The following is a 24,495-nucleotide window of genomic DNA, read 5'->3' on the forward strand; positions in this document are numbered from 1 at the left end:
AAATTACAGAAAATAGATCCTTTTTATTAAGCTCTTGGGCTCCTTTTACTTTTATTTTACGGTGACCTTCTGTTAAAGAGAGATGTTGGATAAATGGCTATCCCTTTTAAATAATCCTTGACAACTCTACCTGGGTTACTAATAACATCGCTAGATTAGCAATCCTGAAAGGATTTAAATTTCTTTCTGCTGTCATCATAGAGACTGAGAAAATGGACTAGTCTTTTTTCCCCTTTGTTTCTAGTTGGTCTCATTTTCAAACCCTGAGCTCTGAATTATGGAGCGCTGGCAGCGTATTTGGCGTGGCAGGCAGGTATAAAGGCAAAGCCCCCTCCTTTGTCGGGTGGTCACAGTGCCACTGTATGGGTCACTTGCTCTGCGGCAAGCTCATGTTGTGGCAGTGTCGTTTCAATCCCTGAGGGGTTTCTGGGCATCCTAAAAGTGCTACTCAGCCCTGTTGATGTTTGCAGACATGGCAGTTTGTGGACATCCCATTTCATGCCTAAATGCTGGGCATATCTGCAGTTCTACTAAGTTTGATAAACCTGGTATGTGACCACCAAATGATTGCAGGGTTTGTCCTCACAGAGCCATTTCGGTTGGGAGTTCCCCAAGTATTTTGTGTATGTTAATTAAGGCTCTGCAAGTTCCTGTGTTGGGAGATGATACCAATATTTTTACAGGGTGGACGGAAAAACTGAAGTGCAAAGAAATGTAACTGCAGTCCTGTACTGAACTGGGGGCAGAGCCAGAAATACACTCTGAAAATGGTTGACTCTGGTCCCCTGTTCTGATCATTGCTTCTCTTTGGGATTTCATGTGCCTTTAATTCTCTAGGGAACATGTACTGCAACACCAGGAAGAGTACTGGCTTTGCACATAGCTAGTAAATACACACGTAGGATGGGAGGAATCTCTTGTCACCAGGGAGAGAGGGAGGTTGTAGCTATATGTTTTAATATATGTAGTTGGTTGGCTTTATGCTGAAAGACGGGGGTGTTTACAGCTTGCAGTGATTGAAATTCTGTGCTGGGAGGTCAAAGGTGGCTAATCCAAATTTTTGTTTATCTTCCAGGTCTACGCACAACGAACTAGAAAAGAACCGGTAAGTAGCTAATGAGCTGAATTCTAAGAAACACAAGCCTGGTGAGTGTAATGTGCTTTAGCGTTACACATGCAGGTGTTGTTTGATCAGCTTAGCAGGTCATGGCTGACCACGCTGCATCAGGTAGTTTTAAAAGTTGGGGGAAGACGCACAAAGATCTGAAAAAGAAGCCTTATTTCTCTCTCTCTCTCTCTCTCTCTCTCTCTCTCTCTGTCTTTCTCTTTGAAAAGGCAAGAAGTGACCCAGTTTTGTGACTAATCTGTATGCAGAGTAAATGCTGTTCTTCTCCTGACATAGTGAAATCTGATTGGGGCACTTTCCATACATGAGGTTGCTACGGGATCAGGTTTCTTGGGCCCTCAGTACATGTTACCATGAACGAAGGGCAGAGCCCTGTGCTCTCCACCCTCTCCCTCCCACCCGTCTGCAGGGCTGTAATAATCTCTGCGGTGCAGAAGAAAATACGATTGTCTGAGGGCTCTGAGGTCTGGCTGACAGCACTCCCGTGAAGAGCTTCTCTTCTAACCTGTTTTAGAGTTGAGCCTGTTTATCCTTGAATCTGGATGGAGTTTTAGCAAGCCTTGCAGTTTTGTTACTTGGCTAGCTCTGCTATGTGACTCAACCCTTTTGTAACAGGAGTTAAAGTAAGATAAATACCATTGAAACAAGGGGAGCTCGTTCACACACAGATCAGATTATAGCCTTCCATTCAGGATGCTATAGTTAAGGTTGTGTCAGGGTTTCCATTATAAACCTATCTTGGTTTTTCTGTGGGATTTCTGTTTGGGGTTTTGTGTCTGTGGGTGCATGGTGTTTTTTGTTGTTTTTTGGTGGCTGGTGGAACAAAAGCAGTGCTCCGGCCAGCTGCTCCTATGAAGACACCCATAGGGTGGGCAAGCTGAGTCTGAGTAGGTTGATTGCCTCGTCTTCCCTCTTAGCAGTCATCATTTAACAGGGGATGGGGGCACTGCAATGGTGGCCAAGGGTTCAGAGGCTTCAGAGGAGTGTGGATCTCATTTTCAGATAAGGTCTTCCCATATAGCTTCAACAGAATCAAAGCTGGGTACCTCAAGGGGTGGGTTGCCCTCTGTTTCCCCCACACCTGCCCCCTTTATGTTGGGAAGCAGCTTTGCCTTTGCATTGCGTGGGTGGTGTCTTCATGACTGTGCCTGTATCTCCTGGTAGCTGTGAGGGTCTGCAGAGCTGCCGTGGTCCTGTCTTTCTGGAGTGGTGCAGGGAGGCTTTTCATTTGGGTTGTGTTTCTCTCCTGCCCCACTGAGCCTTGACCTTTCCCAGTCCCAGGCTGAGCTGTGTGGGGAAGTGCTGGCCCCTTGGTTTTCCAGTGCTCTCTGCAGCTTTATTTACCAATGACAGAAAGAAAATGCAATGCTTGGGTCTGACCCAGAACGGAGGGTGCTTTTTTTCTCCATGACAACAGTAAACCGTCACTAATTTTCAATGTGCTTATTTGCATATCTAATTGTTACCGCAAACGCTGCTTGCCCTCAGTGCAGCTCTCGACCAGAGCTGTCCCTGTCTTTCCCTGTTCCACCATGGTCCTTTCACACTGGCTGAATTTGTGTGTGCCCTGACCACCTTTTTCCACCCTCCAGCTTGTGGGCAGGCGGTGAAGCTTTCAACTGCCTGTGGTTGAGATCTGGGTGGCTACCGTTGTGTGGTTATAGTCCAGCTGAGGACAGTAGGATTGGCGAGTAATGATGCGTTTAGGATCTGCCTGATAGCTGCCCTGTGTGTGAGCTGGGGTAGTTTTTGCATTGGTCCCCTGTCTTTAACTGAGGACAGTAATACTGCCTGGGGTGGGGGTATCTTGAGAATTAAAAACTGCCCAGTGCTTTGTTGTATGTTACTAGTGAGAGCAGTATTGTTACCTTCAGCTTATGCCACCTTTTTTCTGAATGTCGATGAGCTGTTTAGCGCCATTGCTCAGCTACAGTATTTATCTTCTCGTTCCCCATTGGTGTAAAACCATCTCTCTTTTCCCCTTCCACCTCAGTTGCGCTCCCCAGTCCCCATCTGCTCCCGATTGAAGATGCCTAACCATCAGCCTTCTCATCAAGGGCTTTCCTCGAAGGCTTCCCATTCCCAAGGCACTGTATTCCAGGTCTGTACCTCAGACATGGTTTTACAAGCCCTTGGTTTTCATCTTTCTGGGAAAGACTCACATTTGATCACGCGGGTAGTCTGTACAGACGAACTCCTGTATCTGGGGTCTTTGGTCAGGAGCCTTCTGCTTCCTGTTTGGCCCTTGCCGGTGCCTGAGTGCCGATGCGCGTGGCTGGTCAGGCACCACCTCTGCAAACCTAGATGGACCCTGCCGTGGCTCTGCTGGGTTTGCAGTGTTTACTGCCAGCAATTGGACAATGAGTTTCATACGGGAAGTATTTATTTTCCAACTCCGCAGTAGTGTTTGCTGAGTGAATGGGATTGCTTCCCAGTCAGATTTTCACTGTGTTTTATTTGCTGTGTTGTTAAGTTTGTCAGTGTCTCCAGACTTAACTGTGGCAAAGATAAAAGCCCTGATACTAATGGCTTTGTTGCTGGCAGGTGCTCATTTTCCCTATTCTTTGAGATTATTCCTTTTGAATCTCACTGTTATCTCCATTATTGACACACACTATAATTTTCAAAATTGTCCACTATTAGGTCTCTGACTCTGATTTTTTTTTCTCCTTCTGTCTGCTAGCAGCAGCCTTCTTGTGTTCAGTTAAATTTTAACCCATTCAACAATTACACAGAGCTGCTTCAAGCAATAGCAGGGGAACAGCGGAAAATGTTCTTCTTCATTTTGAATATGCAATTTAACTTGGACTCGGTTATGTTTGTATGCATCAGGATTAGCAATCTTGTACCCCTTTGATGTCCAAAAGCAGCTAAAAATATATAAAAATAAATTAAAGCAATGTTTTAAGCTCCAGTCCTTTTCTTAGTCTTGGAATATTTCATATACACTACAGTGATTCTGGTAAAGAAATGCTTGATTTGGTACCCAGTAACAACTGTAATATTTAAGTGACTTCTCTTTCTGCTTTGATTTGGTTTCTTATCCGAAGAGATTGCCGTGACATTTATAGAAGGGGCTTTGTTTGATTTCTAGAAGATTAAAGTTAATTTATAGTTATTATCTGCCATTAATCCTCATGTTGGAAAACTGTTTGTGTTTGCTATTTAATGGGTATGTGTTTCAGTTTATCTCTGCCCAGGATGAGTCATAGCTTGCATTTAAACATGAAACCAGTTTTCTGCTTCTCATAAGCTGCAAGACATAACTAATGCAATACTCCTTAGTCCTTTAATATGCCCACCAATATACTGTAGTTCTTAAACAAGAACCCATCATTTGTGTAAAAGAAAGTGCTATAGAGCAAGTGACTAAAATATGAACTCTGGTAGGAAAACATTTTCTCAAAAATACCGAAAAGTTCAGGCTTAGGTGAAATAGCGCACGTATATGTGTATGGACGCGTAATCTTATACAGGAGCACGTTTAAAGTTAAAAGATAGCAGGATTAACCGTCGGTTGTGAACACTTGAGCTGCTGTCTGGTTTGGGAAGGATGTGGTCAGTGCGGTAGCAGGAGCACGTACGCAGCACCGAGGCAACTTTCCTGCTCGTTTGTGAAGTGGCAATTTTGGTAGACCAACATGGCGTTATTGCCTGTCAGAGGGGTTATAGCCCCCGACAGAGCAAGAAGGATATTTATAAAGCTATTGATCAGGTTTTCATAAAATTTCTGTTTCTTTATATCCAGACTGATCTGTTTGGTTTTGGTGATGACTGTGAGATTGCAGGGCTACAGTGGGTGCAGCCTAGGTGCGGGGACGCTAGAGAGCCTTTAGATGAGAAACGTTGTTTGAGTACTAAAGCAGTATAAAAATAATCGTGGTCAGAGATAACCAGGTAGGAAAATCACTTATCTCTTGGGAGGGTTTTTTGTTTTGTTTGTTTGGGTTTTTTAGTGTGTAAAGAGGTGGGTTTTTTTTTTAAGTTTGGGCTAATTTCTTTTAATTTAATTTTGATTTATCTTGCAAGACTCTACGTGAGCGGATTACTCTTGGGACTGTAATACAGCAAAAAGAAGGAAAACTGAACTGAGTAATTGGGTAATGAATGAGTTGCTAGGGCAGGCTTTTCCTCTGATAACCGTAACGTAGCTCTGACAGCAGACGGACTTGAGGAAGGGGAGGAAGCCCTGGGAGAAGTGCTGAAATCAGAACGAGCTGAAACTCTCACTCGCCTTGCAGCTCTCCAGAAGATACAGGGTAGAGTGTTGTAAGATCCTTTCTCTTCCATGTCTCCTGAGAGGATCAGAAACAGTGAAGGAGATGAACCCGTAGCAGCGATCGAGCACTGTGGTCCCGACTGTTACTGGGATCTCCCCTATCTTCTGTGATCCCCCGTGCCCTCCTCCTGCAACGGGAGAGGCTCGGTTAATGGCAGAGCGTTTCTCCGAAGCGCTCTCACGTCGGGGTGGCTGTTTCGCTAGGCTGCGTATTTGAGGTAGCAGGAGAGGGAAAGGAGAAGCCCTGCTGAACGTTTGGGAGAAAACCCTGACCTGGCTCAGTTTCCACTGAAACACGTGGCTTTCTCAGTCTCTGCAGCAATTACGTAATGTGGCTCTGTTTTGCTAGAACAGGAGCTTGCGGGTGTCTGTATTAGCAAAATGCAAGAGGAGAAGGAGGGGAAGGCATTTAACTACAGAGCACAGCGCGTTTAAGTAGTTCTGGTATGAAGTGGTGCAGACGTGCTGTCTAGGCTGGGAAGATAGAGGGAAGGGAAAGCGCCGTGAATCCCCACCACTCTGAATAAACACGGATGCTTCTGCTTTTGTGCTGGTGTGTATATACTTGCCAAGGCAACCTGAGCGGTATTTGCCTTGAACCGACTGATGGTTGCAGTGGTAAGTTCAGTGCTATTTGTCAGGGGAGCTGGAACAAGAAACTAATCCAGTAAACTTCATTTGTCCTCTGGAGTCAGTTTTGTTTTCATGTTAACTTCATGTTGCAAATGTTGACAGTACATATTTTTTTCCTCATTAATAAAACTTGGAAGTTGTGGTGTTCCCTGCGGCAGCCAAACCATGGCCAGTACAGCTGAGCATGCATCTTCGTTTGACGCATCCAAAGGTCAGAGCATGCCCTGATCCAGCGTGGCCCTGTGGGAGCTGTGGCTAAATCCTCCTGTCTCAGTGGCTGACACGGAGCAGGGGCTGGACGTAGCTAGCTGTCTTGGACTCTGGAGCTTGGATGACAAACGCAGCCATTTATAGTTGGGACCAACAATTTTTAACAAAGTTGAAACATGTGCCTGAAACATGTTAGTTTGGGGGTGAGATCCAGGTAACTACTGTGCCGCTCTGCCCCTTTTTGCCTAACGTGGAGAGTGAAATCTGTGGGGCTCTGTCTTGGGTCTGATTTAGAGTAGTTTGTGGGGTAAAGCTATCAGAGAGATGTTCTTTCTGTGCGTGTTCAGTTACTTTCATCACTGCCTTTTGCTATATTGCTGTTATTTCTCTGTGTTGCTCTGGGACCTCACCGGTCAGATGTTGTAAAATGCAGATAAGGTCTCTTTGGTTGACCACTACACTTGTTCATGAGATGTGCCTTCTTGTAAGTGAGCCAAAATGCCACTTTTGCACAATCTGAAGTCCATGAAGGCTTTGTTTCATATTGGCTGGACAACAGAACACTTTAAGTAAAGCAGCTCAAAAGGGACAGTTAGTTTTCATGCCAAATTCAGAAGGAAACAAAATGATCTTCATTTTGTTGGAAGTTCTTCAGCACTGCTCAACTGGAATTTCTAGTTTCAGTGTTTTTTTCTTTTTAATTCAAAGTGATTTGGAGAAGAATACATTCCTTCCTTCCTTCCTTTTTTCCTCCCAGATCTCTCCACCTCCCCTATGAATCCAACAGCAATGGGAGAAGGAAAGAGAAAAGGAACAATACCATTATTTTGGATAATTTTTCTCAAAGCAAAATGTTTTTGTTTGAGCAGTGTTGCACAACATTTTGGGGACACTTGCTCATATATTTTCCTCCCATAGTATAGAAAAAAGTGTCAACACAGTCTGCTTGGGCTTGCCACGAGGATCTGATGCTGAGAATCTGTTCTTCCTCCTTCTGCCTCCCAGAAGGGAGACTTTAGAGGTTACCCCCATGTTGGAAAGACACCTAGTCTAGAGCTAGGTCTCCCAACTTGCTGGCTGAGTTTTTGTATTTGGAGTCCTGTACTTAAAATTTCCAGAGTAGTGAATAGAACTGGTATCAAGTGGTGCCTTGCCGGTTGTTTACTGCTGTAAGGGAGCTAGGAGGTGATGTGGTAAGTACTGTGGATGTGTTAGGAAAGCAGTCACCTGTACTTAGGTGGTATCTAGTCTGGAATGACCATTGCCAGCTTTGGTTCTTGGGTCTCTCCCCAAACTTGCATCTTCAAATTTCTGTTCGGATGTGTTGCCCTGGTTTTGTTTTAGGCTGACCCCTTTCCTTTACTGTATTTTTATGGGTGTCCTGAAAAGATAAAGACTGGGCAAACCCACCCACAAATCAGTGGGGTTGGAAAAGGGAAGACTCTGGCCCCACGTAGGAAGTCGAGCATTCTGCTTTCCCGGCTCAGTTTTCACTGTACTTCCCTTATCTCTCCCAAATGCCTCGCTGGAGACTCTGCAGGCTCTTTTCTCCTGGGGTGCTGTTTGTTGAAATGCTGAGAGACAGAAATTCTGATGCAACAACTTGTCTTGTTCAAGTGACTAACATTACTCATGGGCCCGAAAGCATTGCTGGCTAAAAGCCACTCGGGGAGTCTCTGCCTCAGAGAAGATGAGGTAATAGGAATATAATTTCTGAGATAGATTACCTGTTAACTGCAAGTTTCGGGACTTCGTACTCTTGGGGCAGAAGCTGGAGTTGCCTGCAGCTGTTTGTGTGTGCTGATCTATATCTATATCTGATACGCTTGCTGAGGCTACTATAGCAACATGGCCTGTGCAGCCTTGTGATAACCAAAGGAAAACTCAATGTTGAATAGGAAATATAGGCAAGAAGTGTTCTCACTCTCCTTTGTGGATGTGGCCTGTTCCTACCAAAATATCGTAACTTTCATGATACTCTGAGGAGGGAGAGAGGAGCTGTTAGACTCTTCTTCAGCAAGTGGGGAGCACAAATGCACGGATCCAGTGCCTGACCCATGAGCATGTGGGAACAGGTTAGTGCTGACCCGCTCCTTTGCTCCCTTGGGTCACATCTCCAACTTGCTTTTCCTCTCCTTTACACAAGTCTCTCCTCTGCCACCTCTGCTTCCTTCAAAACTTCCCCCTTGCTCGTGGTATCCCCCTCACTGTCCTGCCTGTCATTGTTACCAGGGCTAGGGGGTGAGGAGTGATGCTGTCCTGCTGCCTTCATGCCTTCTCCCAGCTGAAAAGAGAAGAGGGGCACAAGGAAAAGGTACCTTTGCTGCTGGAGCATCCTGTGTGGTGTCAGCGTGGTCTAGCCCATGACCTCAGGAGCCTGCTGAGTTGCGTTATACATTGTGAGCAGCAGTATTTAGTGCAAGTGTGTAACCAGTTTTCTTAGCTTCGTCCGGGACACAAAAGTAGAGGGCTGCATCCTGCTGCTACTGTCATTATAGTCCTCTGGCTGCAAATGCTGCTGCTCGCCCTAGCAATCCCTGTCCTTCCTCCTGCCTGGGACTCTTTGGCATGAGAGCAGTTTGCATAGCTGTGGGCAAACAGACAAGGCAGGTTTCCTCCCAAACAGGGCATGTGACAACCATAAAACAATTAAATGGGCAATGTGCAACCAAGGGTCAGGAATTCTCCTCCCATGACAACATCTGATAACACAGCCAGGGCTAAGCCAGGAGCGGGGTGGTACGCAGTGACAGGAAAACCCAGTGGTATCGACTACCTGCCTCACTTTCTGTGTGTCTTGGCAGTTTGAATTTGTGTAGAAATACAGGTCATCTCTACCTAGCACTCTTTGTCTTTAATCTTTGGTAAATCCTCACCGTGCCTTTACAGAATTGGAGTATCCCCTTTTTAAAGGTGGTGCTTCTGTCTGCCAGATGTTAGAGTGAATCTCATATAAAGGTTTTGGATTTGCCTGAGTCTGAAGGAGAGCTTAAGAATCCTTGGATCCCAATGCGATGGGATGAGTCAGGTCTCCTGCCTGATACTCCGTTTAAAAAATTAATAGCTGTCTTTTGAGGGTATTCTTTATGTGTACGCTACTGCCTGCACATCACTTTCCTTTAGCTGTGTGGTAAGATTTTTTTCTATCCCTTTTCCCTGTTAATTATTTACCTTTGAGAGAGCTTTCATAAAACAGCATGACTTATTTAAGGAAAAATGAAAAGCTTTGGAAAAGGATGGATGGCTTTTGCTCTTAACTTTGCACTTTTGTGAATGGGAGATTCTGCAGATTAGCATGTTCAGCTCCTGGGTTCCCAGAGGGTGAGGGAGAAAGGGGGTGCAGCCGTTGCATAGTGATCTGGTAACTGCCTGCGCAAGGGCGTCTGCCCAGGAGGGGCTGAAGGAAAGGTGGAGACATAACAGAAATCAGTACAAAAAGCTTACGTACCGAAACCTCCCCTGGAAACAGGACATGAGCTTGAAGTGCAGAGTTGCTTTCCTAGAAATAGACTCCGAATGGTATCAGTGGGTGCACACATGGTCCAAGGTGATAACACTTCATGTGATAAGGGTGTGGTTTTCATTGTGGTAGGTGGTAAACAGCTGCACAAAACTTAGTCACACTTCTGTAGTCAAGTGGCGCCTGCTATCTCCGAGTTGGCCGATTGCTGAGCTGGGGTGGAATGAACATCTAAAAGTGTCCAAATCATTTAGAAGAACAGACCTTAATGACTCTCAAATGAGCGCCTGTTCCTAAATCGTTCAGGCACTTGATGCTTCCCCCGGTTGTCTTTACAGGGCTGTAGTTGTGCCTGGTCATTCAGAGAGCAGTGCCCAGGGTTGCTGCTCCAAATTGTTTACTGTCCAAATGATACAATGCAAGGGAAAACATTTGATAGAAAACACTCTTAATACGAATGAGTGGGCATACTGGTTTGTAGGGGAAGGGCAAACACTCTCCTATGGGGGTGAAGGCTGGCAGAAGCACATGCCGATCAAAGGGGACATGTGGGAAGGAAAAGGGAGTTGATGCTGCTTATTTGCCTATGAGTTGATCCTCTGCGCAGCAGAGAAGAGCAAAGGGAGAGGACAGGAGGGTTCGGCAGTAGATCACCCCTGCAGGGCACACTATGGCTACCTCCAGCCTAGAAGAGGACTCTGGCCAGCCATGAGTGTCTGTCAGGACCTGACAACAGAGAGCTGTCAGGATTCCCGTGTGCTACCGCAGTGTGTTCTCTCTTCTCTCACATCAGAGCTAGATTATGCAGGAGGAAATGCTGAGGCTCTCCCAGAGCTTCAGAAAGTCCTGAGTGATATATTCTGCACCATCTTCTCCCAGGAGGGACTTTCCGATGCTACTTAAAGACCCAACCTGTTGAACACCTGGTGTAATTTACTGTAATTGAACATGGCCAGCAGCCAGTCCTTAGATGGGGAGGACTCTGTTCCATCTGGAAACTTAGTGAAATTCTTCAAATGAGTTAGTCTGAGAAGAGGCAGTACAGTAGCAGTTTTATCAGAGAAATTAGAGGTCAAAAAGAGATTGCTTTGTATCTCCATGTCCTTCATTCCACATATTTGGCCTTGTTCCCTGGGGCAGGTTGAGTTCTGCATTGCCCTGTCAGATTTCTTCTTATTTTTTTGGCAGTCTTCCATAAAGCTCAGAAAATACCACTCATTAGCTACACTTCAGTAATGTCAAGAGGCTGAATGTAGGGTGAGTGCTCACACTTGCACAGATGCACACAGTTACGTGCAAGCACATACAAAGGGCTCGCCGTTAAAATCTGTGTGCCCATCTCTTTAACAGGGAAAAGGCAGAGCCCCAGCTGTGCATACAGTTTGTTTTTTTCCCTCTGAGCTCTGTTTGTTTCCTAGTGTATCTAATTTTTCTCATAGGCCAGATCCCCGCGCTCCTCAGAGCTGGCTGCTCTCTCCCATGTTTGCAGCTGCTAACCTGTGTGCAGGAGGCTAGTTGGGACGTCGAGGCCGTAGTTGGTTGCAGCCGCTCTTGGGGGAGCGCTCCCCTTTGAGATGAGAATTGTTCTGGGCAAGGAAGAGCGAGAGCAGCAGCAACCGAGACTGCGAGAGGCCTGTATCGTCGAGGTCTGACTGCTTCCTCCGGTTCCCCGTGAGGCTCAGGATGCTCATTCCCTTCTGCTGATTGGCTGTGATTCCTCCCTCCCTGTCTCTTCCCTCTGGTCTCATGCTACCTGCTGTAGTGCACATGTTCCTCTTTAGCCAGTTCTTCCTTGGCCAAGGAAGAATTTCAGTTCCTTTCCAATTTCCCATCTGGGAAATTCTACGTCATGGTGCTGTCTCAGCGTTTGCAGCCCCTCTTGTTCACTTTGCTCCTGTCCTTTCCTCACCAACCTGTAGGGCAGGGCATTGTCTTGTTCCTTAGTGGAAAGTCTGTGTTGCAGAGGCCTCCTGATTATCCCTTTCCTTTGCTCTCTGCTCTCGTGCGCGTGGCATTACTGCCATTTTCCAGCCGCGCGCAGCAGCTACGGCTTCCATTCCAGAGTAAATCTTGTGCTTTGTCAGCAGGGTCATAGATGAGAGCCACAAAATTCCCCTTCGCTTTCCAGAGACTCAGCACGCTGCCTCTGCAGCCCTCTCAGGCCCTGTAGCAAAAAGAGCGAGAAGCCGCAGTCTTCAGATTTATGCGGGGTTTCATGGGGTATTCGAAGATGGGGCTGAGAGGGGCCTGCAGAGTTCATTTGGTCCATCCCCTTGCCCCAGGGCCATTCCTGACAGATGCTTATCTAACGTGGTCTTAAAAACCTCTGACAGCCGGATTGCCTAGGGAGGCAGCACAACCCATTGCACTGATTAACTGTCATTACCACTAGAAAGTTTTTCCTAATGTCTAACTCAGGAGAAAATGATTTCAGCATTGCTGTAGGAGAACAGCAAAGCAAGCAAACTTGAGTGCTTCTGTGTGTTTGAAGGGGAGTCCTGAATGCTGAATATAATAACCAGCTTTTGGAACAGGAATAAATCTGTTAGACCCTGGAAGTAATCCTGGGAATTCTGTTTGAGATAACAGAGTAGAAAAAAGTTTCCTCTTCCCTTTTCCCAGTACACGTTTGCCACTTCACCTACCCAGGATGCAGCTTTTGATGCCAAAAGAAGTGGGAAACCAGATGAGAACACTTTGTCTCTGATGGATATTCAACGTAATATGACCCTCCTAGGAAATGCGTAGAGACTGTTCTCTGTGGTGTGACCTCTTTTAAACTTTTCTTGGCTTGGAAAAGCAGCTTACAGGCTTGGTGTTCACTGGAAGAAGAATATATGGGGATGCATTTCGGTGCAGGGATTGCAGAGGGGGAGGAGAAGGGACATTTTTTGTCTGTTGTGGCATACTTCTGCAAAGCATGCAAAGACCCTCTGGAGTCATGAGTGCAACCTGGAGTTTCCTTGAATTTCTTTTTTTTCCTCTCTCTCTCTTTTATTTTTTTTTTCCTTAGTGATGGCTGAGAAAAATATATGCAATGGGAAAAGAGCGCAGGGGGAAAGGGGCACAAGCCGTGGGTTGAGCACACTTGAAAATGGTTAGCAGTAGCCCAAGTGGAAAGCTTTTGTGCAGAAGTAGTGGATTCCCATAAGCCCTTCAAGTTGGCTCTGAGGTCTGTGCAGAGAGTGCTGCCTTGCAGCTCTCCTGAGCCAGGCAGGGAAAGCAAACTGAATGGGTTTCTTAAAGGCTTTTTTCTTTGTAAAGGAGCATTTGTTAAAACTGTTCTGTTATCTAAAGTGGAAAATATAATTAGTCTTGGCAGCTCTTGTAATCTCTGCTGCAGTTCTGGTGATGCTCTGTGACTTGCAAATCCCAGCACCTGGAATCAAGTGTTTTCTATCCCCCACATAAAACCAGCGTGTGACTTGGTGTAACCTAAAAACAAAAAGGAAGGGAAGCATCTTATGTAGGTGTTTGTATTTGCTTTTTTAATCATATGGTGTCTGAGCTACTTTTTTTTAATGAGTCTTTTGGACATGTGAGATTTAATTTCTGTTGTGCCACTGTTAATGTTATGAAGGAATACAAAGTTTTATGGTGACATGATTGCAAAGTCAGCATTACTGCCTTCATCTTGTGGTCCTTGTTGAGGCAAAACTCCTGTGAACTTTGCTGAAATTCCATTTCAGGGACAGCCTCAAGAGAGGCCTTAGATGAAGAAACGTTTTGCTGCATATATATGGGGAGGAGTGAGGGGTTATTGATCTGTTTTGAAAAACACAGTCATCTTGTATCTTGGGCATTATTAACTAGCTGTGAAAACTTTGGAAAGTTGTTTCATTCAGCTTCCTCCTGTCTAGGCACTTCACATACAAGCGTCATTGCTGAACTACATGAGCATCTGAAAAACAAGAGTGGATTTAGCTTTGCAGCACTCTGTGAAGGAATTAGGCTTAGATCCATTCTGTGGATGAGCAGTGCGTGCTTCAGTTCAAGGGATTTACCTGAGGTCATGCAAGCTCTCTGCAGACAGATCTCCTGACTCTCACTTGAAGACCTTGCCTGCTACGTGACCCTTTCCTGCTTGTGGAGCAAGCAAGTTGAGGAGCTGGTGTTGTTTAGCTGCTGTTTTGTCCATCCCAAAAACACATGTAGATTCTACAGGCTTCAGGCTAGCATTGCAGTGGGAAAGTTGAGAAATGTGCTTGTCGATTTGCCACTTAGTTCTCCAGGTGATGAAGCCCACCATAGCTGCTTTGATAAGTTGTTCCTAGGTGAATGAGTTGCAGTGAAAATCCTTTGTGAGGCTGTCTTTGATTGGCTTTTTAAACATTGGGGATTTTTGAAGCAACCAAGGAGCGATCCCAGGATGGGGCAATGTGTAGAAAATGCGTGACCATAAAATAGTATTTTATCTTGCCTGTATTTAGGAGGTCCTGTGAGGGACACAAGTACTACAGAGTAACAGGGAAGGGCAGGAGGTGATTGTGCTTATAATGCAGTGTCATTGCAGATACTTCTGAAAGCTCATGTAGTTGTTTCCTGGTTTTAATACTGTCCCAATAGTTGATAGTTGAGCAAATGGAAACCAACCTGAGGACTGGGTGTTCTAGCTCCCCTCCCCGCACTCCAAACAAACCGTGAACCTCTCAGTGGTGTTCGCAGGTAGGATCCAAACCTTTTTCCTGCTGGGAGAATACAGAGCGAGCAAGGGTGAGGCAGCTAATTCTCCCACAAATGTTAGCTTACTCAACTACAGCTGTTTTGGGGAATGAGAATCATACCCATCTTCAACATTGCTGACCAAGGCAGGGTCCTGATGATCTTCTCCAGCTGATCAAGAGTTCACGAGGAAGAATGTCCTGTACTTAATAGAATGATTTTTTTGGGCCCTGTTGGAAGGATTTGGGAACTCCACAGCTGAGCTGAAAAGTTGAGCAATTTTCATTTATGGATGCATTTTGTTTTGTTTCTTGCCCAAGGAAATGATTTCCAAGTGGCCACCTTCATACGTGTTCCCTGTTTGGGGTTCGAGCAATCTTAGGTCTCTTGGCCTTCATACGTGCCCTGGGAAGAGTGAGAGAAGGCAAGGGAAGTATTACAAGTAGTTAAAGGGAAAGGGTAAGATAGGGTCTCTTTTTTCCCCTCCTAAAGTTTACATGGTTTTAACTTTCTAGGTGATAATCCTGCTTCTGAGTGGACAAATTGTACTGATATACAAAAATTTTAAATTAGCATGTCATACTTGTTAGGCAGAAAAAAGGTGCCTTTTTGCACTCCCTGGTACCTCTTTTCAGAGGGACTTACCTCGGTATGTGTGAGACTCCTCAGGATGTGACTCGTCTCCTGTCATAATGCTGGGAGTTGCACTTCTTTGTTCATATTCCCCTGCTGCACAACACAAAGTTAACTTGAATTAAAACTGCTTGGCACTTATTGTTAGCTAACTCCTTGACTGTGAAATACAGCATTACTGTTGTTTGTGTGCAGAAATCCCTATCCAATAGGAAAAACAGTGCTAGAATCTCTTCAGTTTTCCTTCCTAGTTACAGTGGTGTGATACTTTTTTTTTTTTTTTTTAACCACACATTTGATAGTGATGATAATTCCTTTTCCTGGGAAGTCTGAGGTTAAATTTAAAATAATTTTACAAAATTACATGCACTGCTTCCTCTGTTCCAGATGCATGCCCCCTGTACCTGAGAGGTACAGTAGATATTTGATGACTCCTTAAATATTTCAGACAGTGTGAAGTGGTATTAGATAAAGAGCACATACTTTCCTTCTGGTATAAAAGCTTTTGTGTAAACAATTGTTCCACATTGTCACATTTGTAGAATATCTTTTCAACAGGAGTTACGATTTTCTTCCATGAGGTTAGGAAACTGGAATATAATTGCAAATAAAAAAAAATAAGATGGAAAACTTCAGTCCTATCTTAATGAACAGTAAAAATACCTTTTTGTAGCAATTGCATATCTGTGTAATTTAAAGAATTTTATATAGTCTGTTTTTTACCCTTCTCGGTTAATGATGAAAGTAACGTCTCGTACCAGATCACAATGTGTTCTTGGTACTGCCATGTTCCTTGCTTGGTGTTTTGAAAGCAGGTAATATGTTATCCCAAAGGGCAGGTTGGTGGCATTCTTCACTCTTTCACTGGTGGACAAGGCAGGTAGGAGAGGGCGCTGCTCTCCGGCGGCCTGCTGGGAAGCAGACAGCCGGGATCTTCCAGCCTCAGTGCAGGCAGCTGCCTTCCAAGGGTCTCTCCAGGTCACTGATAATTTAGCTGTGTTCTGGTGTGCACCACGCTTGCCCTTGCTCCTTGAGAGGCTGCTAGGACTTGGTGGAAGTGGGTCCAAGCTGGTGAGCTTTTTCCTGTGCCTGACCGTTCCAGAGGCAGGTAAGGATTCGGCAGGGAGGGTAGGTATCTCCACTCCTCAGAGCCTGACTGCAGAAGCCTCACAGAAAGCTGAATTACCTGCTTATTTCTTTTCAAAGGGATGGGGCTTAGCCAGGAAACCTCTGAACAGAATAACTGAGAATAGCTGGTGAGTTTGGAAAATCTCGGCTATCTTTGCCGGTGACCTAATTCTGGCAGTAAAGCTGGAAATCCGCAGGTCGCAACAAAGCAGGTGACTGCCTCCTCCTCGGTGAAGCACGTTTCTGATGAATGCCCGGCCACCTTATGAGGATGTTGGCGGTGTGGAGGTGGACGCCGCTGTGGCTGGAGCGGCATTGCCAGACGGTGACTGTGAGCATCCTGTGTATCCTGAGGAGAGAGATTATAATGGTATTAGTGAGAATGAGGGCACAGGACACTGCTGGCTATTTAAAGAGCAGGTCTCTATTTTTAACTGCCTCTTAACAGAGGCAGAACTTTTATTAGACTGGACTAATCTGGGCTTTATAATTCACAGGACTGGGCTGCATGTTGGTGTTCAGGCTTGCGTTGCATGTTCTCTGGTAGCCGAATGCAGCGTTGTAACCATATTGTGGTACCACTGCCCCAGCAGGAAGATACCTGCCTTACCAGGAGCGAGCGTGATCAAAAAGTTCATGCCAAACTGTCCTGTGCAAGATGCACTTCGGTGTGCCCATACCGGCAGGAAGTAGGCCGTGTTTTTAGGTCAGAAAAAGAAGGTGATGTAGAGCATTTACAGCCTGTGATGGCTATGGGGTTTAGCATACTGTAGTAAGCACAGCTGAGCCTAAAAGTGGTTTAGCTGGTAACATCACGTATCGCGCTACAGTAGATTAAAGTTCAGTTAATTAGATTCAGCAGTGATTAAAATACTTTGTGGATAATGGCCAAGATCAATAATAGTAGACCCCCAGTATATAATTTTAGGGGGGGATTTACTTTAATAAATAGTTAATAGACTCTGCTTCAGAGTATCTGCTGCTGTTTGACATCTCTTAACAACTGTCCGTATTTCATTGCTTTCAAAGAAGGGCAGAAAGCTGTAGAGGAGCGGGGAGAGGGAAAGAGAGATGGATGCACAGGCACTGATTGCTCGGCGCTAGATCTGGATGAAGATGAAGGGGCAAAAGAAAATGCCAGTCACTGATGGACTTAATTTCTCTGTTGGGCCGATGCCCACCTATGCTGCTCTCATCACCTCATTGCAAAGCACAGGCTGTTATCTTTGATCTTTTTTTTTTTTTTTTTTACTGGGTTGAAGAACTGTGTCACATTGGTGACTCCGAAGATCAAAGGGGCTAGAAAAGGATGAGCAGTCATTTTGCTGAATGGTTAATAGTTCATTCTGGGGGAGGCACCTCAGTGTCGTTTCTTGTTATTGTGAGTGTGAGTATTCAGGGGGCTTTTTTGTTTGTTTGTTTTGTTTTTTGGTTTTTTTTGCCATTCCTTTAAGCATCCTAGTTTTGGGAGTTATGTGATTACAAATGATCTCTGTTTTATTATTTTATTTTCTGTTTTTCTAGCCTTCTAGTTCAAAGACAAAAGATTCAAGATATGCAACAAATGGGACCCAGTGGTTCAGGAGTTGTTGTGTGGGGAAGAAAATAGCCTCAGATATATCACTTCAGCTTCAGAATTGTAATGTTGCTTTAATCTCATTATTTGGGATCTGATTTAGGACTTCTGAGTGCAGTGATGGGATCCTGTTTAGCCCTCAGTACATTCGGCACTTACATTCTTGTCCCAAAGAGCTTCCAATCCAGTAGACTCTCAGGGAGTAGGATAGAAACAGAAATGCGGACAGACCGAAAGACGGAGGCTGGTGGTACCTCGTTGAGCAGACAGTCCAGCCATTGCGGTGCCGTACCAGCTTGGGTGAGCAGGGAGGTGGCAGAGACGCAGTGAGAGGTGGGAGCACTCCTGCTCTCAGAAGTGCTCTGACATGAGAGCGGGACCCTGAGTCTTCCAAAAGTGTCCTCTTCACAGCTGTGTCTGTGGTGGTATGGCCTTGAATCCTCAAAGCTGAAGCTGTTTCAGGTGTCCACACGGATCAAGGTGTTTTAGGCTAACCCGTGCTCCTGCTGGACATGGCTTGTGGGGACAGGCTGAATGGCCTTTGGGAGATACGGCCTGAAGTCTGTTATCCCTCCGTATTGCCACCTGGGAGACAGCTGTTCTGCAAGAAAGCCAGATTGTTCAGCCAGATCCCTCGTGCCTCACCACAGGGATGTCTCCTCCGTCTATCTCTCCCTTCCCCTTCTGTCATTTTGGAAAGCCTTGGAGGAATTTTTATGCCTTCAAAATCACAATGAAATGAGGAGAGCCCTCCAGATATAAAACTGAATGTTACTGGGAGGCTCTTGGGAAAGGGAGACCCTGAAAGTCATGTGTCAGAGAAGGATGGGGTGAACACATCCCCCTCCAGACTGGAGTTGCAACTTAGAAAGACCCACGTTGGAACAGGCCAGCCATGGCAGCAGACGCCTTGGTGCAAGGTTTGTCAGTCTTGAAACCTGTTTGCCACGAGCCTGAAGATCTTCCAAAGTTCAAATCAGTGATGAGACTTCCCATCTAGAAGAGCTGGGGGTAGAAGCAGCCTCTGTGTGCCTGCAGGGGTTCACCTGGCCGTGTCCCCGCTCTGCTGCACGAGGCCAGCAGGGCTTGGGCTGGTACCTGGGGCAGCGCTTTGTAGGGGAGGAACGGTCTGTCCTCAGCGCTGCTGCCTCTCTCCCCAGACTGCTGATTCTTTTTGCGATTGACTGACGGGATCTGTGCTTGGGCTGCTCTTGCAGAAACTGTTTTTTGTGGGGGGAGAGAAGGGGAAAGGAAAGGAAGGAAATTGCTTTCAAATTTTTCTCCCTTAAAAAATGTGCCTCTGCTGGAAAGCATAGTGAAACCAGCCAAGAGAGCTGAAGGACTTTCGTCTTGGTCATCTCTGTGGTCTGTCGGGCAGCCTCTACCAAGGTTTAGAAGGGAGAGTGTGGGCAGCGTATTTTAAGTTAAAATGTTTGCTTTATCCTTAACTTAAGGCTTGTAGCTTCTGTTCCAGATGTGGAAAAGAGTTTGTGTGCCCCAAAACTTGTCTAATTTTTTTGACTATTTCAGTTGTTTTGTAAGATACTTCCTTTCCCTGTGTATTTTGCCTTGTTTTTGTGACTGAGATGGTCAAACAGCATTGCTGTGGCAGTGTGCATTAATACGTTCATGTTGGTATTTGTATTTCATTTCCACCTAAGAACCTGGATCAGGCTGCTGTTTTCTTGGGCACTGTACAGCTAGTTATCTCCCCATTATGCAGCCTCTTACTGGTGAAAGGTGCATTGATTCACATAGCTTTGAAAAGCTGTTATTACCTGATTTTTCTTTTTAATTTTTGTTACTTTTAGTTAATCACTGGCTTCTTCATTTGTGGTTAGTTTTTTTGTCTGCCCATGCTTTGAGAATACAGTTGGGTGCATACTTATTTTTAATTTTTGCACACAGATCTGGTCTGGTTAAGATCAGGATGAATATTTTACCAGTAGAATTTGTTTGTCTTTAAATTCCTATTTATAATACATTGTCAAATCTCTTTATTGTAGGTCCCAAATTTTCATTTCTTTGATTCTTTCAAATGATAGGCTTAAAAAATGTAAATATCAAAGACTTTTTTTTCCCCCAATTTCTTTTTAATGGTACATTTTATTGGCATTTGCAATACAAATATTCCTATATGCCAGGGAGCCATCAATAGAAATCGACTGGAAACAGGCAAACGACCAAGTCTCTTGTTCAACTCGGAGTAAACACAAAAAATAAATAATCAGGAGAAGAATATGTGGTTTAAAATCCAAAAGGGTTGTTTCGAATGATTTCATAACTGAAGCGGAGAATACTAACTTTTAACTGCATATTTTTAACCACATTTGCTTTTTAAGCCTGAGTCGCTCTCTGCCGTCATGTGGCATTTGGGTGAGCGTGTGTGTGAGCATGTTGGGTGCAGGCTGGCTCGAAGCCACCACAGCTTTATTGTCCGTGGCTCAAGGGCTCAGAGCAATTACATAACACTCTGCAGCAAGGAAAACACAGACTCTGTCCCCAGCACTTGACTGGCTTTCAATTCCCGATTCAGGTGCTTGGCAAAGCCTCCTCTTCCTTCACCGCAGCCCGAAGCGTTCGGTGAAGCGGGCTCGGGTACCTTCAGCCGACGGGCGGCTGCACTGCTGCAGAGGGGCTTGTGTTTGGGAGAGGGCTAGGGACCCGAGTAAGGAAAAAACATCAAGTCATATGATGGCTCTTGGAGATAAGTAAGCCTCTGACCTGTGAATTGCTTATAGAAGGAAACCGTATTTTCCATGCCCTGTGGTTTTTGAATGTGTTTCTCATTACTTTTATCTCAAAATCATTCCCGTCCAATGAATTATCGATGTGGGGTCACTTGCATTTCTCCAGGAATTGCTTTCTTTAACCAGTGATCCCTGCTGAATTTTTTAAGCAATCTGTTAGCTCTGCAATCCAAACAAAGTTGACAGGTTCTAATTTCAGGGTTAAATCAAACCCAACTCTTTGAAAAGGTGAGGAAGGAAGAGGAGGGCAGAGGGGAAGGATGATAATGTTCTTTTCCATGTCAGGATCTTCCTTCTGCTTGTTCTTCTTGTTTTTTTTTTTTTTTCCCCCTACCCCCTGCTTCTCTTTAAAATCAAGTAACTGATTCAGCCTCAGTGGGACTTAAGCATATTCTTAATGTTAAGCGCATGCTTAAATCCATTGTTGAATTCAAGCCCTCTAGACCTGCAGGCCTAGTACAGAAATATCTGGGAAACACTTTTCGTTTCCCTCAGATGCTCTCTTCTTTCAACATACAAAAATTAGAATTCAGCATTTTGAAGTGCTGCTGGAGGCTGGCTGGCCATATCCTGCTGGGGGGAGACTCGCTCTTCTGAAGATGGGTGTGTGTGTGTGGGGAGGGGGGTGTTGCAGATGTTCAAGCCTCGATTCAGCAAAGTTTAGCAGCAGTGTATGACTACGGGATAGTGCTGAATCTGGTAAACCTGCTGCTTCAGAGCTAAGCATGCACGTGTGTTTTGCTCGCTTTTCAGCAGGGAATTTTCTTCTTGTCTTGGTTTCTATTGCTCCTGCCCATGGTAGAAGCTGGGGGGGGGGGGGGGGCAGGGGGGGGGACATGCTGGCAAAGAAGCTGCAGTCTCTCCGGGTGGGTTATACATTCAGGAATTTGTCTGTATCTGACCAAAACTGAGGAGATCTCTTCCTCGGCCTTGAGTGGCATTACCTGGCTCTGAGAGGTTAGTGCTGCAGGTTGCCTCGCTCCCCCATGCCACACAGCAGCCGTGGTCTGCAGGAGGCACAGCTGGCTCAGAGGTCCTGGAGTGCGCTCCCGGAGCCGCCGGGCCCTGGGAGCACATGCCTGGGTCCCAGCCAGGGGACCTTCCCAGCCCTGGGCTGACCCTTGCAGTGGGGAGCTCTTCGGGCTCTGAAGGTAGGTGGGTTTCTAGCCCCTTTGTGACCAGCAGATACCAGGCTTGGGTTGCCCCCATGGGTCCCCGAGCTTTGTGCCAAGCTTGCTGTGGTGCAGAGTGGTGGACAGGTTGAATCCTACCCTTAGCCCTGAAAAAATACCCCCAGAGAAGTGGGGGAAGGAAATGGGGAATTTTTTTTTGGACCCAAACCTTTTCCTGCACTGCAGTTTTGATCGAGGCGAACAGGAGCCCAGTTGCTGCAGTGGGATTTGGATGTGTGTTTTACAGTGAGGCGACCAAAGCTATGAGCAAAAAGCAAGCATAAATATAGGCTCCCTCCCAGCACTTTATATAATCGGAGGGAATGATGTCATTGGGAGGCAGAGAGGAGAGCAGGCTGTGAAATTACAGCCCTCTGCAGCCAGTCAAAGCCAAGTGCAAGGAGGGGCCGCATGGAGCAAGGGCCAGGCTCACTGCGGTGCTACCGGCTTGGGACAGAGGGGCAAGGGGCTCAGGCAGGGAGGAGGATGATAGCGGGGAGGGAGGGGATAAATAATCCAAATACAGTCCAACTGTCCAGCAGGCATGAACTAAAGGGAGGGAGAATGGTACATGCACAGCGTGCAGCAGCAGGGCTGCCATTTCACATGGTAGTACTCTTCTACATGCCAGCACCTGCAGCTTGTTGCATGTCAGCCGTCAGCGCTGTGGAGCTGCTGGGCTTGCCCTTCTCTTCTGCTTCCATCTCCTGGTGCTGGGTGTCCAGAGGCCAGCGTAACTCTTCCCACAGCAGCCCATGGCAGAGGGAAGAGGGGTTCCTTGCTGTGCTTGCCCTCACATCCCCGAGGAACTTGTGTCTAGGCTTTTCTTGGCCCCGCATCAGAGAAGAAGCAATGAAGGCCGAGAGCCCCTGTCATGGGCAGTCAGAGTTGCCGGGCTGGACAGAATATAAGGTTGCCCTCAGCTCTGCGTGGCAGAAAGGTGCCTGTTAGGCTCTGGTTTCCCTCAGCCCTTCAGGTGCTTCACTCCATTTCTGGCCACCCTGATGCTCCACATGGGCCTCTCAGCGGGAGCCTTGCCTCTCCCCAGGCTGAGCAGAAGCGGAGGCACTGGGCTGACCTCTTGGGAAAGAGGAGCTCTGCTCGTCGAAAGCGCTCTCTGCATCCTCTGTATGTGAGGCCAGTGCTTCAGCATATCCAGTACCTACCACGCGCTCAGCATAGCATGTGAGAGCCTGTTTTTCCTGAAGCTGCTTAGGCAAGAGAAGGGGCTCTGGCCTCTCCCATCTCCCCTGCAGCAAGTGTACAAAGCTTTGGCCTTGGCTAAGGCTGGAATTACCTTCTGTGTCGTCCTCTATCTTCCCTGGGATCAAGGCAGTGAGACGCGTCAACCCTTCGCACCAAGCCCAAGTTGTTTCTCTGTTATATAACAATATGGTCATTTAGACTTGTTTTTCCAGATATTGGCAGATGCGTCAAATATCGGCATAATCCAGTGGTTTACATGGAAAGCTGTCTGGCTCTGTCTGGAGCCTGCACAATGCTGGTATTTTCATTGAATACAAGAGCCTGCAGCGTTGTCAAAGGCACATTGCAACAGAGCCCAGGTAAACAAGGGGAAAAGACATTCGCATCACGGCCTGACCCGTGGGATTACCGCTGCCTGGGTAGCGCTCCAGGACTTGATACGAAAGATTAATAGGTTTGTGATTCCTGTCTCTCTGGAAGAGTGTTTTAGCTCTGTTAAATTTCCTGTGATGTTTTTGAGCTCTGATAGAGTTTTATTTCTTTGTTTTACTTAAGCCACCCATCAGTGAGTCAGACCTGCATTTTGTTCTTTGGTTTAAGAACCCGTAACGGTCAGCTTGGGTCGCTGGACGTCAAAAGAGGTTAGAGACTGTGATCATGTCACATTTTAAAAGTAAAAAAGATGAAGCATTTGGGGAGGAACAAATAGATGGGCCTTGAGCACAGCGTTCTGTGCTGACCTAGGAGAGAGCTGGAGAAGGTGTTCGGTATGATCCTGTTAAAGGAAAGCAAGATGCTTACGTGCCGGGTCAGTCTGAAGGCTTGGTGGCTCTTGGCTAACCTGACAGCACTGGATCAGGGAGTTCCCAAGCAGCTCTGCCGATGTGGGGTCCTCCAAGAGCAGGAGGTGAGTAGGGCTGAAGGCATGGCAGCGCCCAGTCTGCACCAGCCTGCGCTGAGCTTAGGTCTGCTGAGGTTGACCTGCTGTTGCAAGCCCTGTACACATCCCTAGGCTGTGCAGGGGTTGGAGATATACATGGGCTTATGTTTGTGGTGGCAAGAAAACTCAGTGTGGATCAGCCCAGAGCTGCTGCAGTGCAAAGTGTGTGGAAAATCCAACAGTTCTCCCAGTGGGGAGACGTTCCCTTTGGGACCACATGTGCTAGGGAAGTAACTTTCTGCCTGTGTTTCCAGGGTGCTCGTGAGGGCAGGCGTTTTAACTCTTATCCTGTCTCTGCCCTTGTCAGGGTCTGCAGCGTGTAGCTGCTTTCCTTGATCTGGAGCAGAAGGGGAAGTGTTTCAGTTGCTGTTTTAGTGTCTGTGACTTTATTACATGGCTGGATTTTTTCATGTAGCTTTCGGCAGCTTAGCATGGTTGTTCTCACCAAGTCTGTAATGACCTAGCTTTTGACATGGCAGATCGCAGTGCCATCCTTTCAACCCTCGTACCCCTGTGGTTGCACCTTGTTGTCTTGGCAATCCAGTCTGCACTTGTTCCTGCCCGAAGCTGATCACTGGTTCCAGGCATCGCTGTCTCTGCTGCAGTGCCTTCCCCTGTTCCTGTTGACCGTAAAACCGCCGATGCTGAGACTCAGCCCAAGGGTTAGGCTGTAAATGCATTATGCATTTCTTTCTGCATTCAGGAGGGTGCTGTGAAACA

At 46.3% G+C, this 24,495-nt stretch overlaps 1 protein-coding gene and 1 long non-coding RNA gene across 3 annotated transcripts in view; one reads left to right on the top strand and one right to left on the bottom strand.

The window, feature by feature from the left end:
• Positions 1–24,495, top strand: part of MXI1 (MAX interactor 1, dimerization protein) — a 56,512-nt gene that overhangs the window by 24,619 nt on the left and 7,398 nt on the right. For both annotated transcript variants that reach the window (XM_064514208.1, XM_026117474.2), the window contains one exon: positions 1,076–1,105. In XM_064514208.1, coding sequence (XP_064370278.1) covers positions 1,076–1,105 — 30 coding nt within the window. The remainder of the gene's footprint in view (positions 1–1,075; positions 1,106–24,495) is intronic.
• LOC135328741 (uncharacterized) lies at positions 4,394–8,794 on the bottom strand. The gene is made up of 2 exons (XR_010389764.1): positions 8,567–8,794; positions 4,394–7,020 (listed from the first exon to the last, which is right to left on the bottom strand). It is a non-coding gene; the product is annotated as an uncharacterized LOC135328741 (long non-coding RNA).

This window comes from Dromaius novaehollandiae, chromosome 6 (assembly GCF_036370855.1).
Source record: "Dromaius novaehollandiae isolate bDroNov1 chromosome 6, bDroNov1.hap1, whole genome shotgun sequence".
NCBI lineage: Eukaryota > Metazoa > Chordata > Aves > Casuariiformes > Dromaiidae > Dromaius > Dromaius novaehollandiae.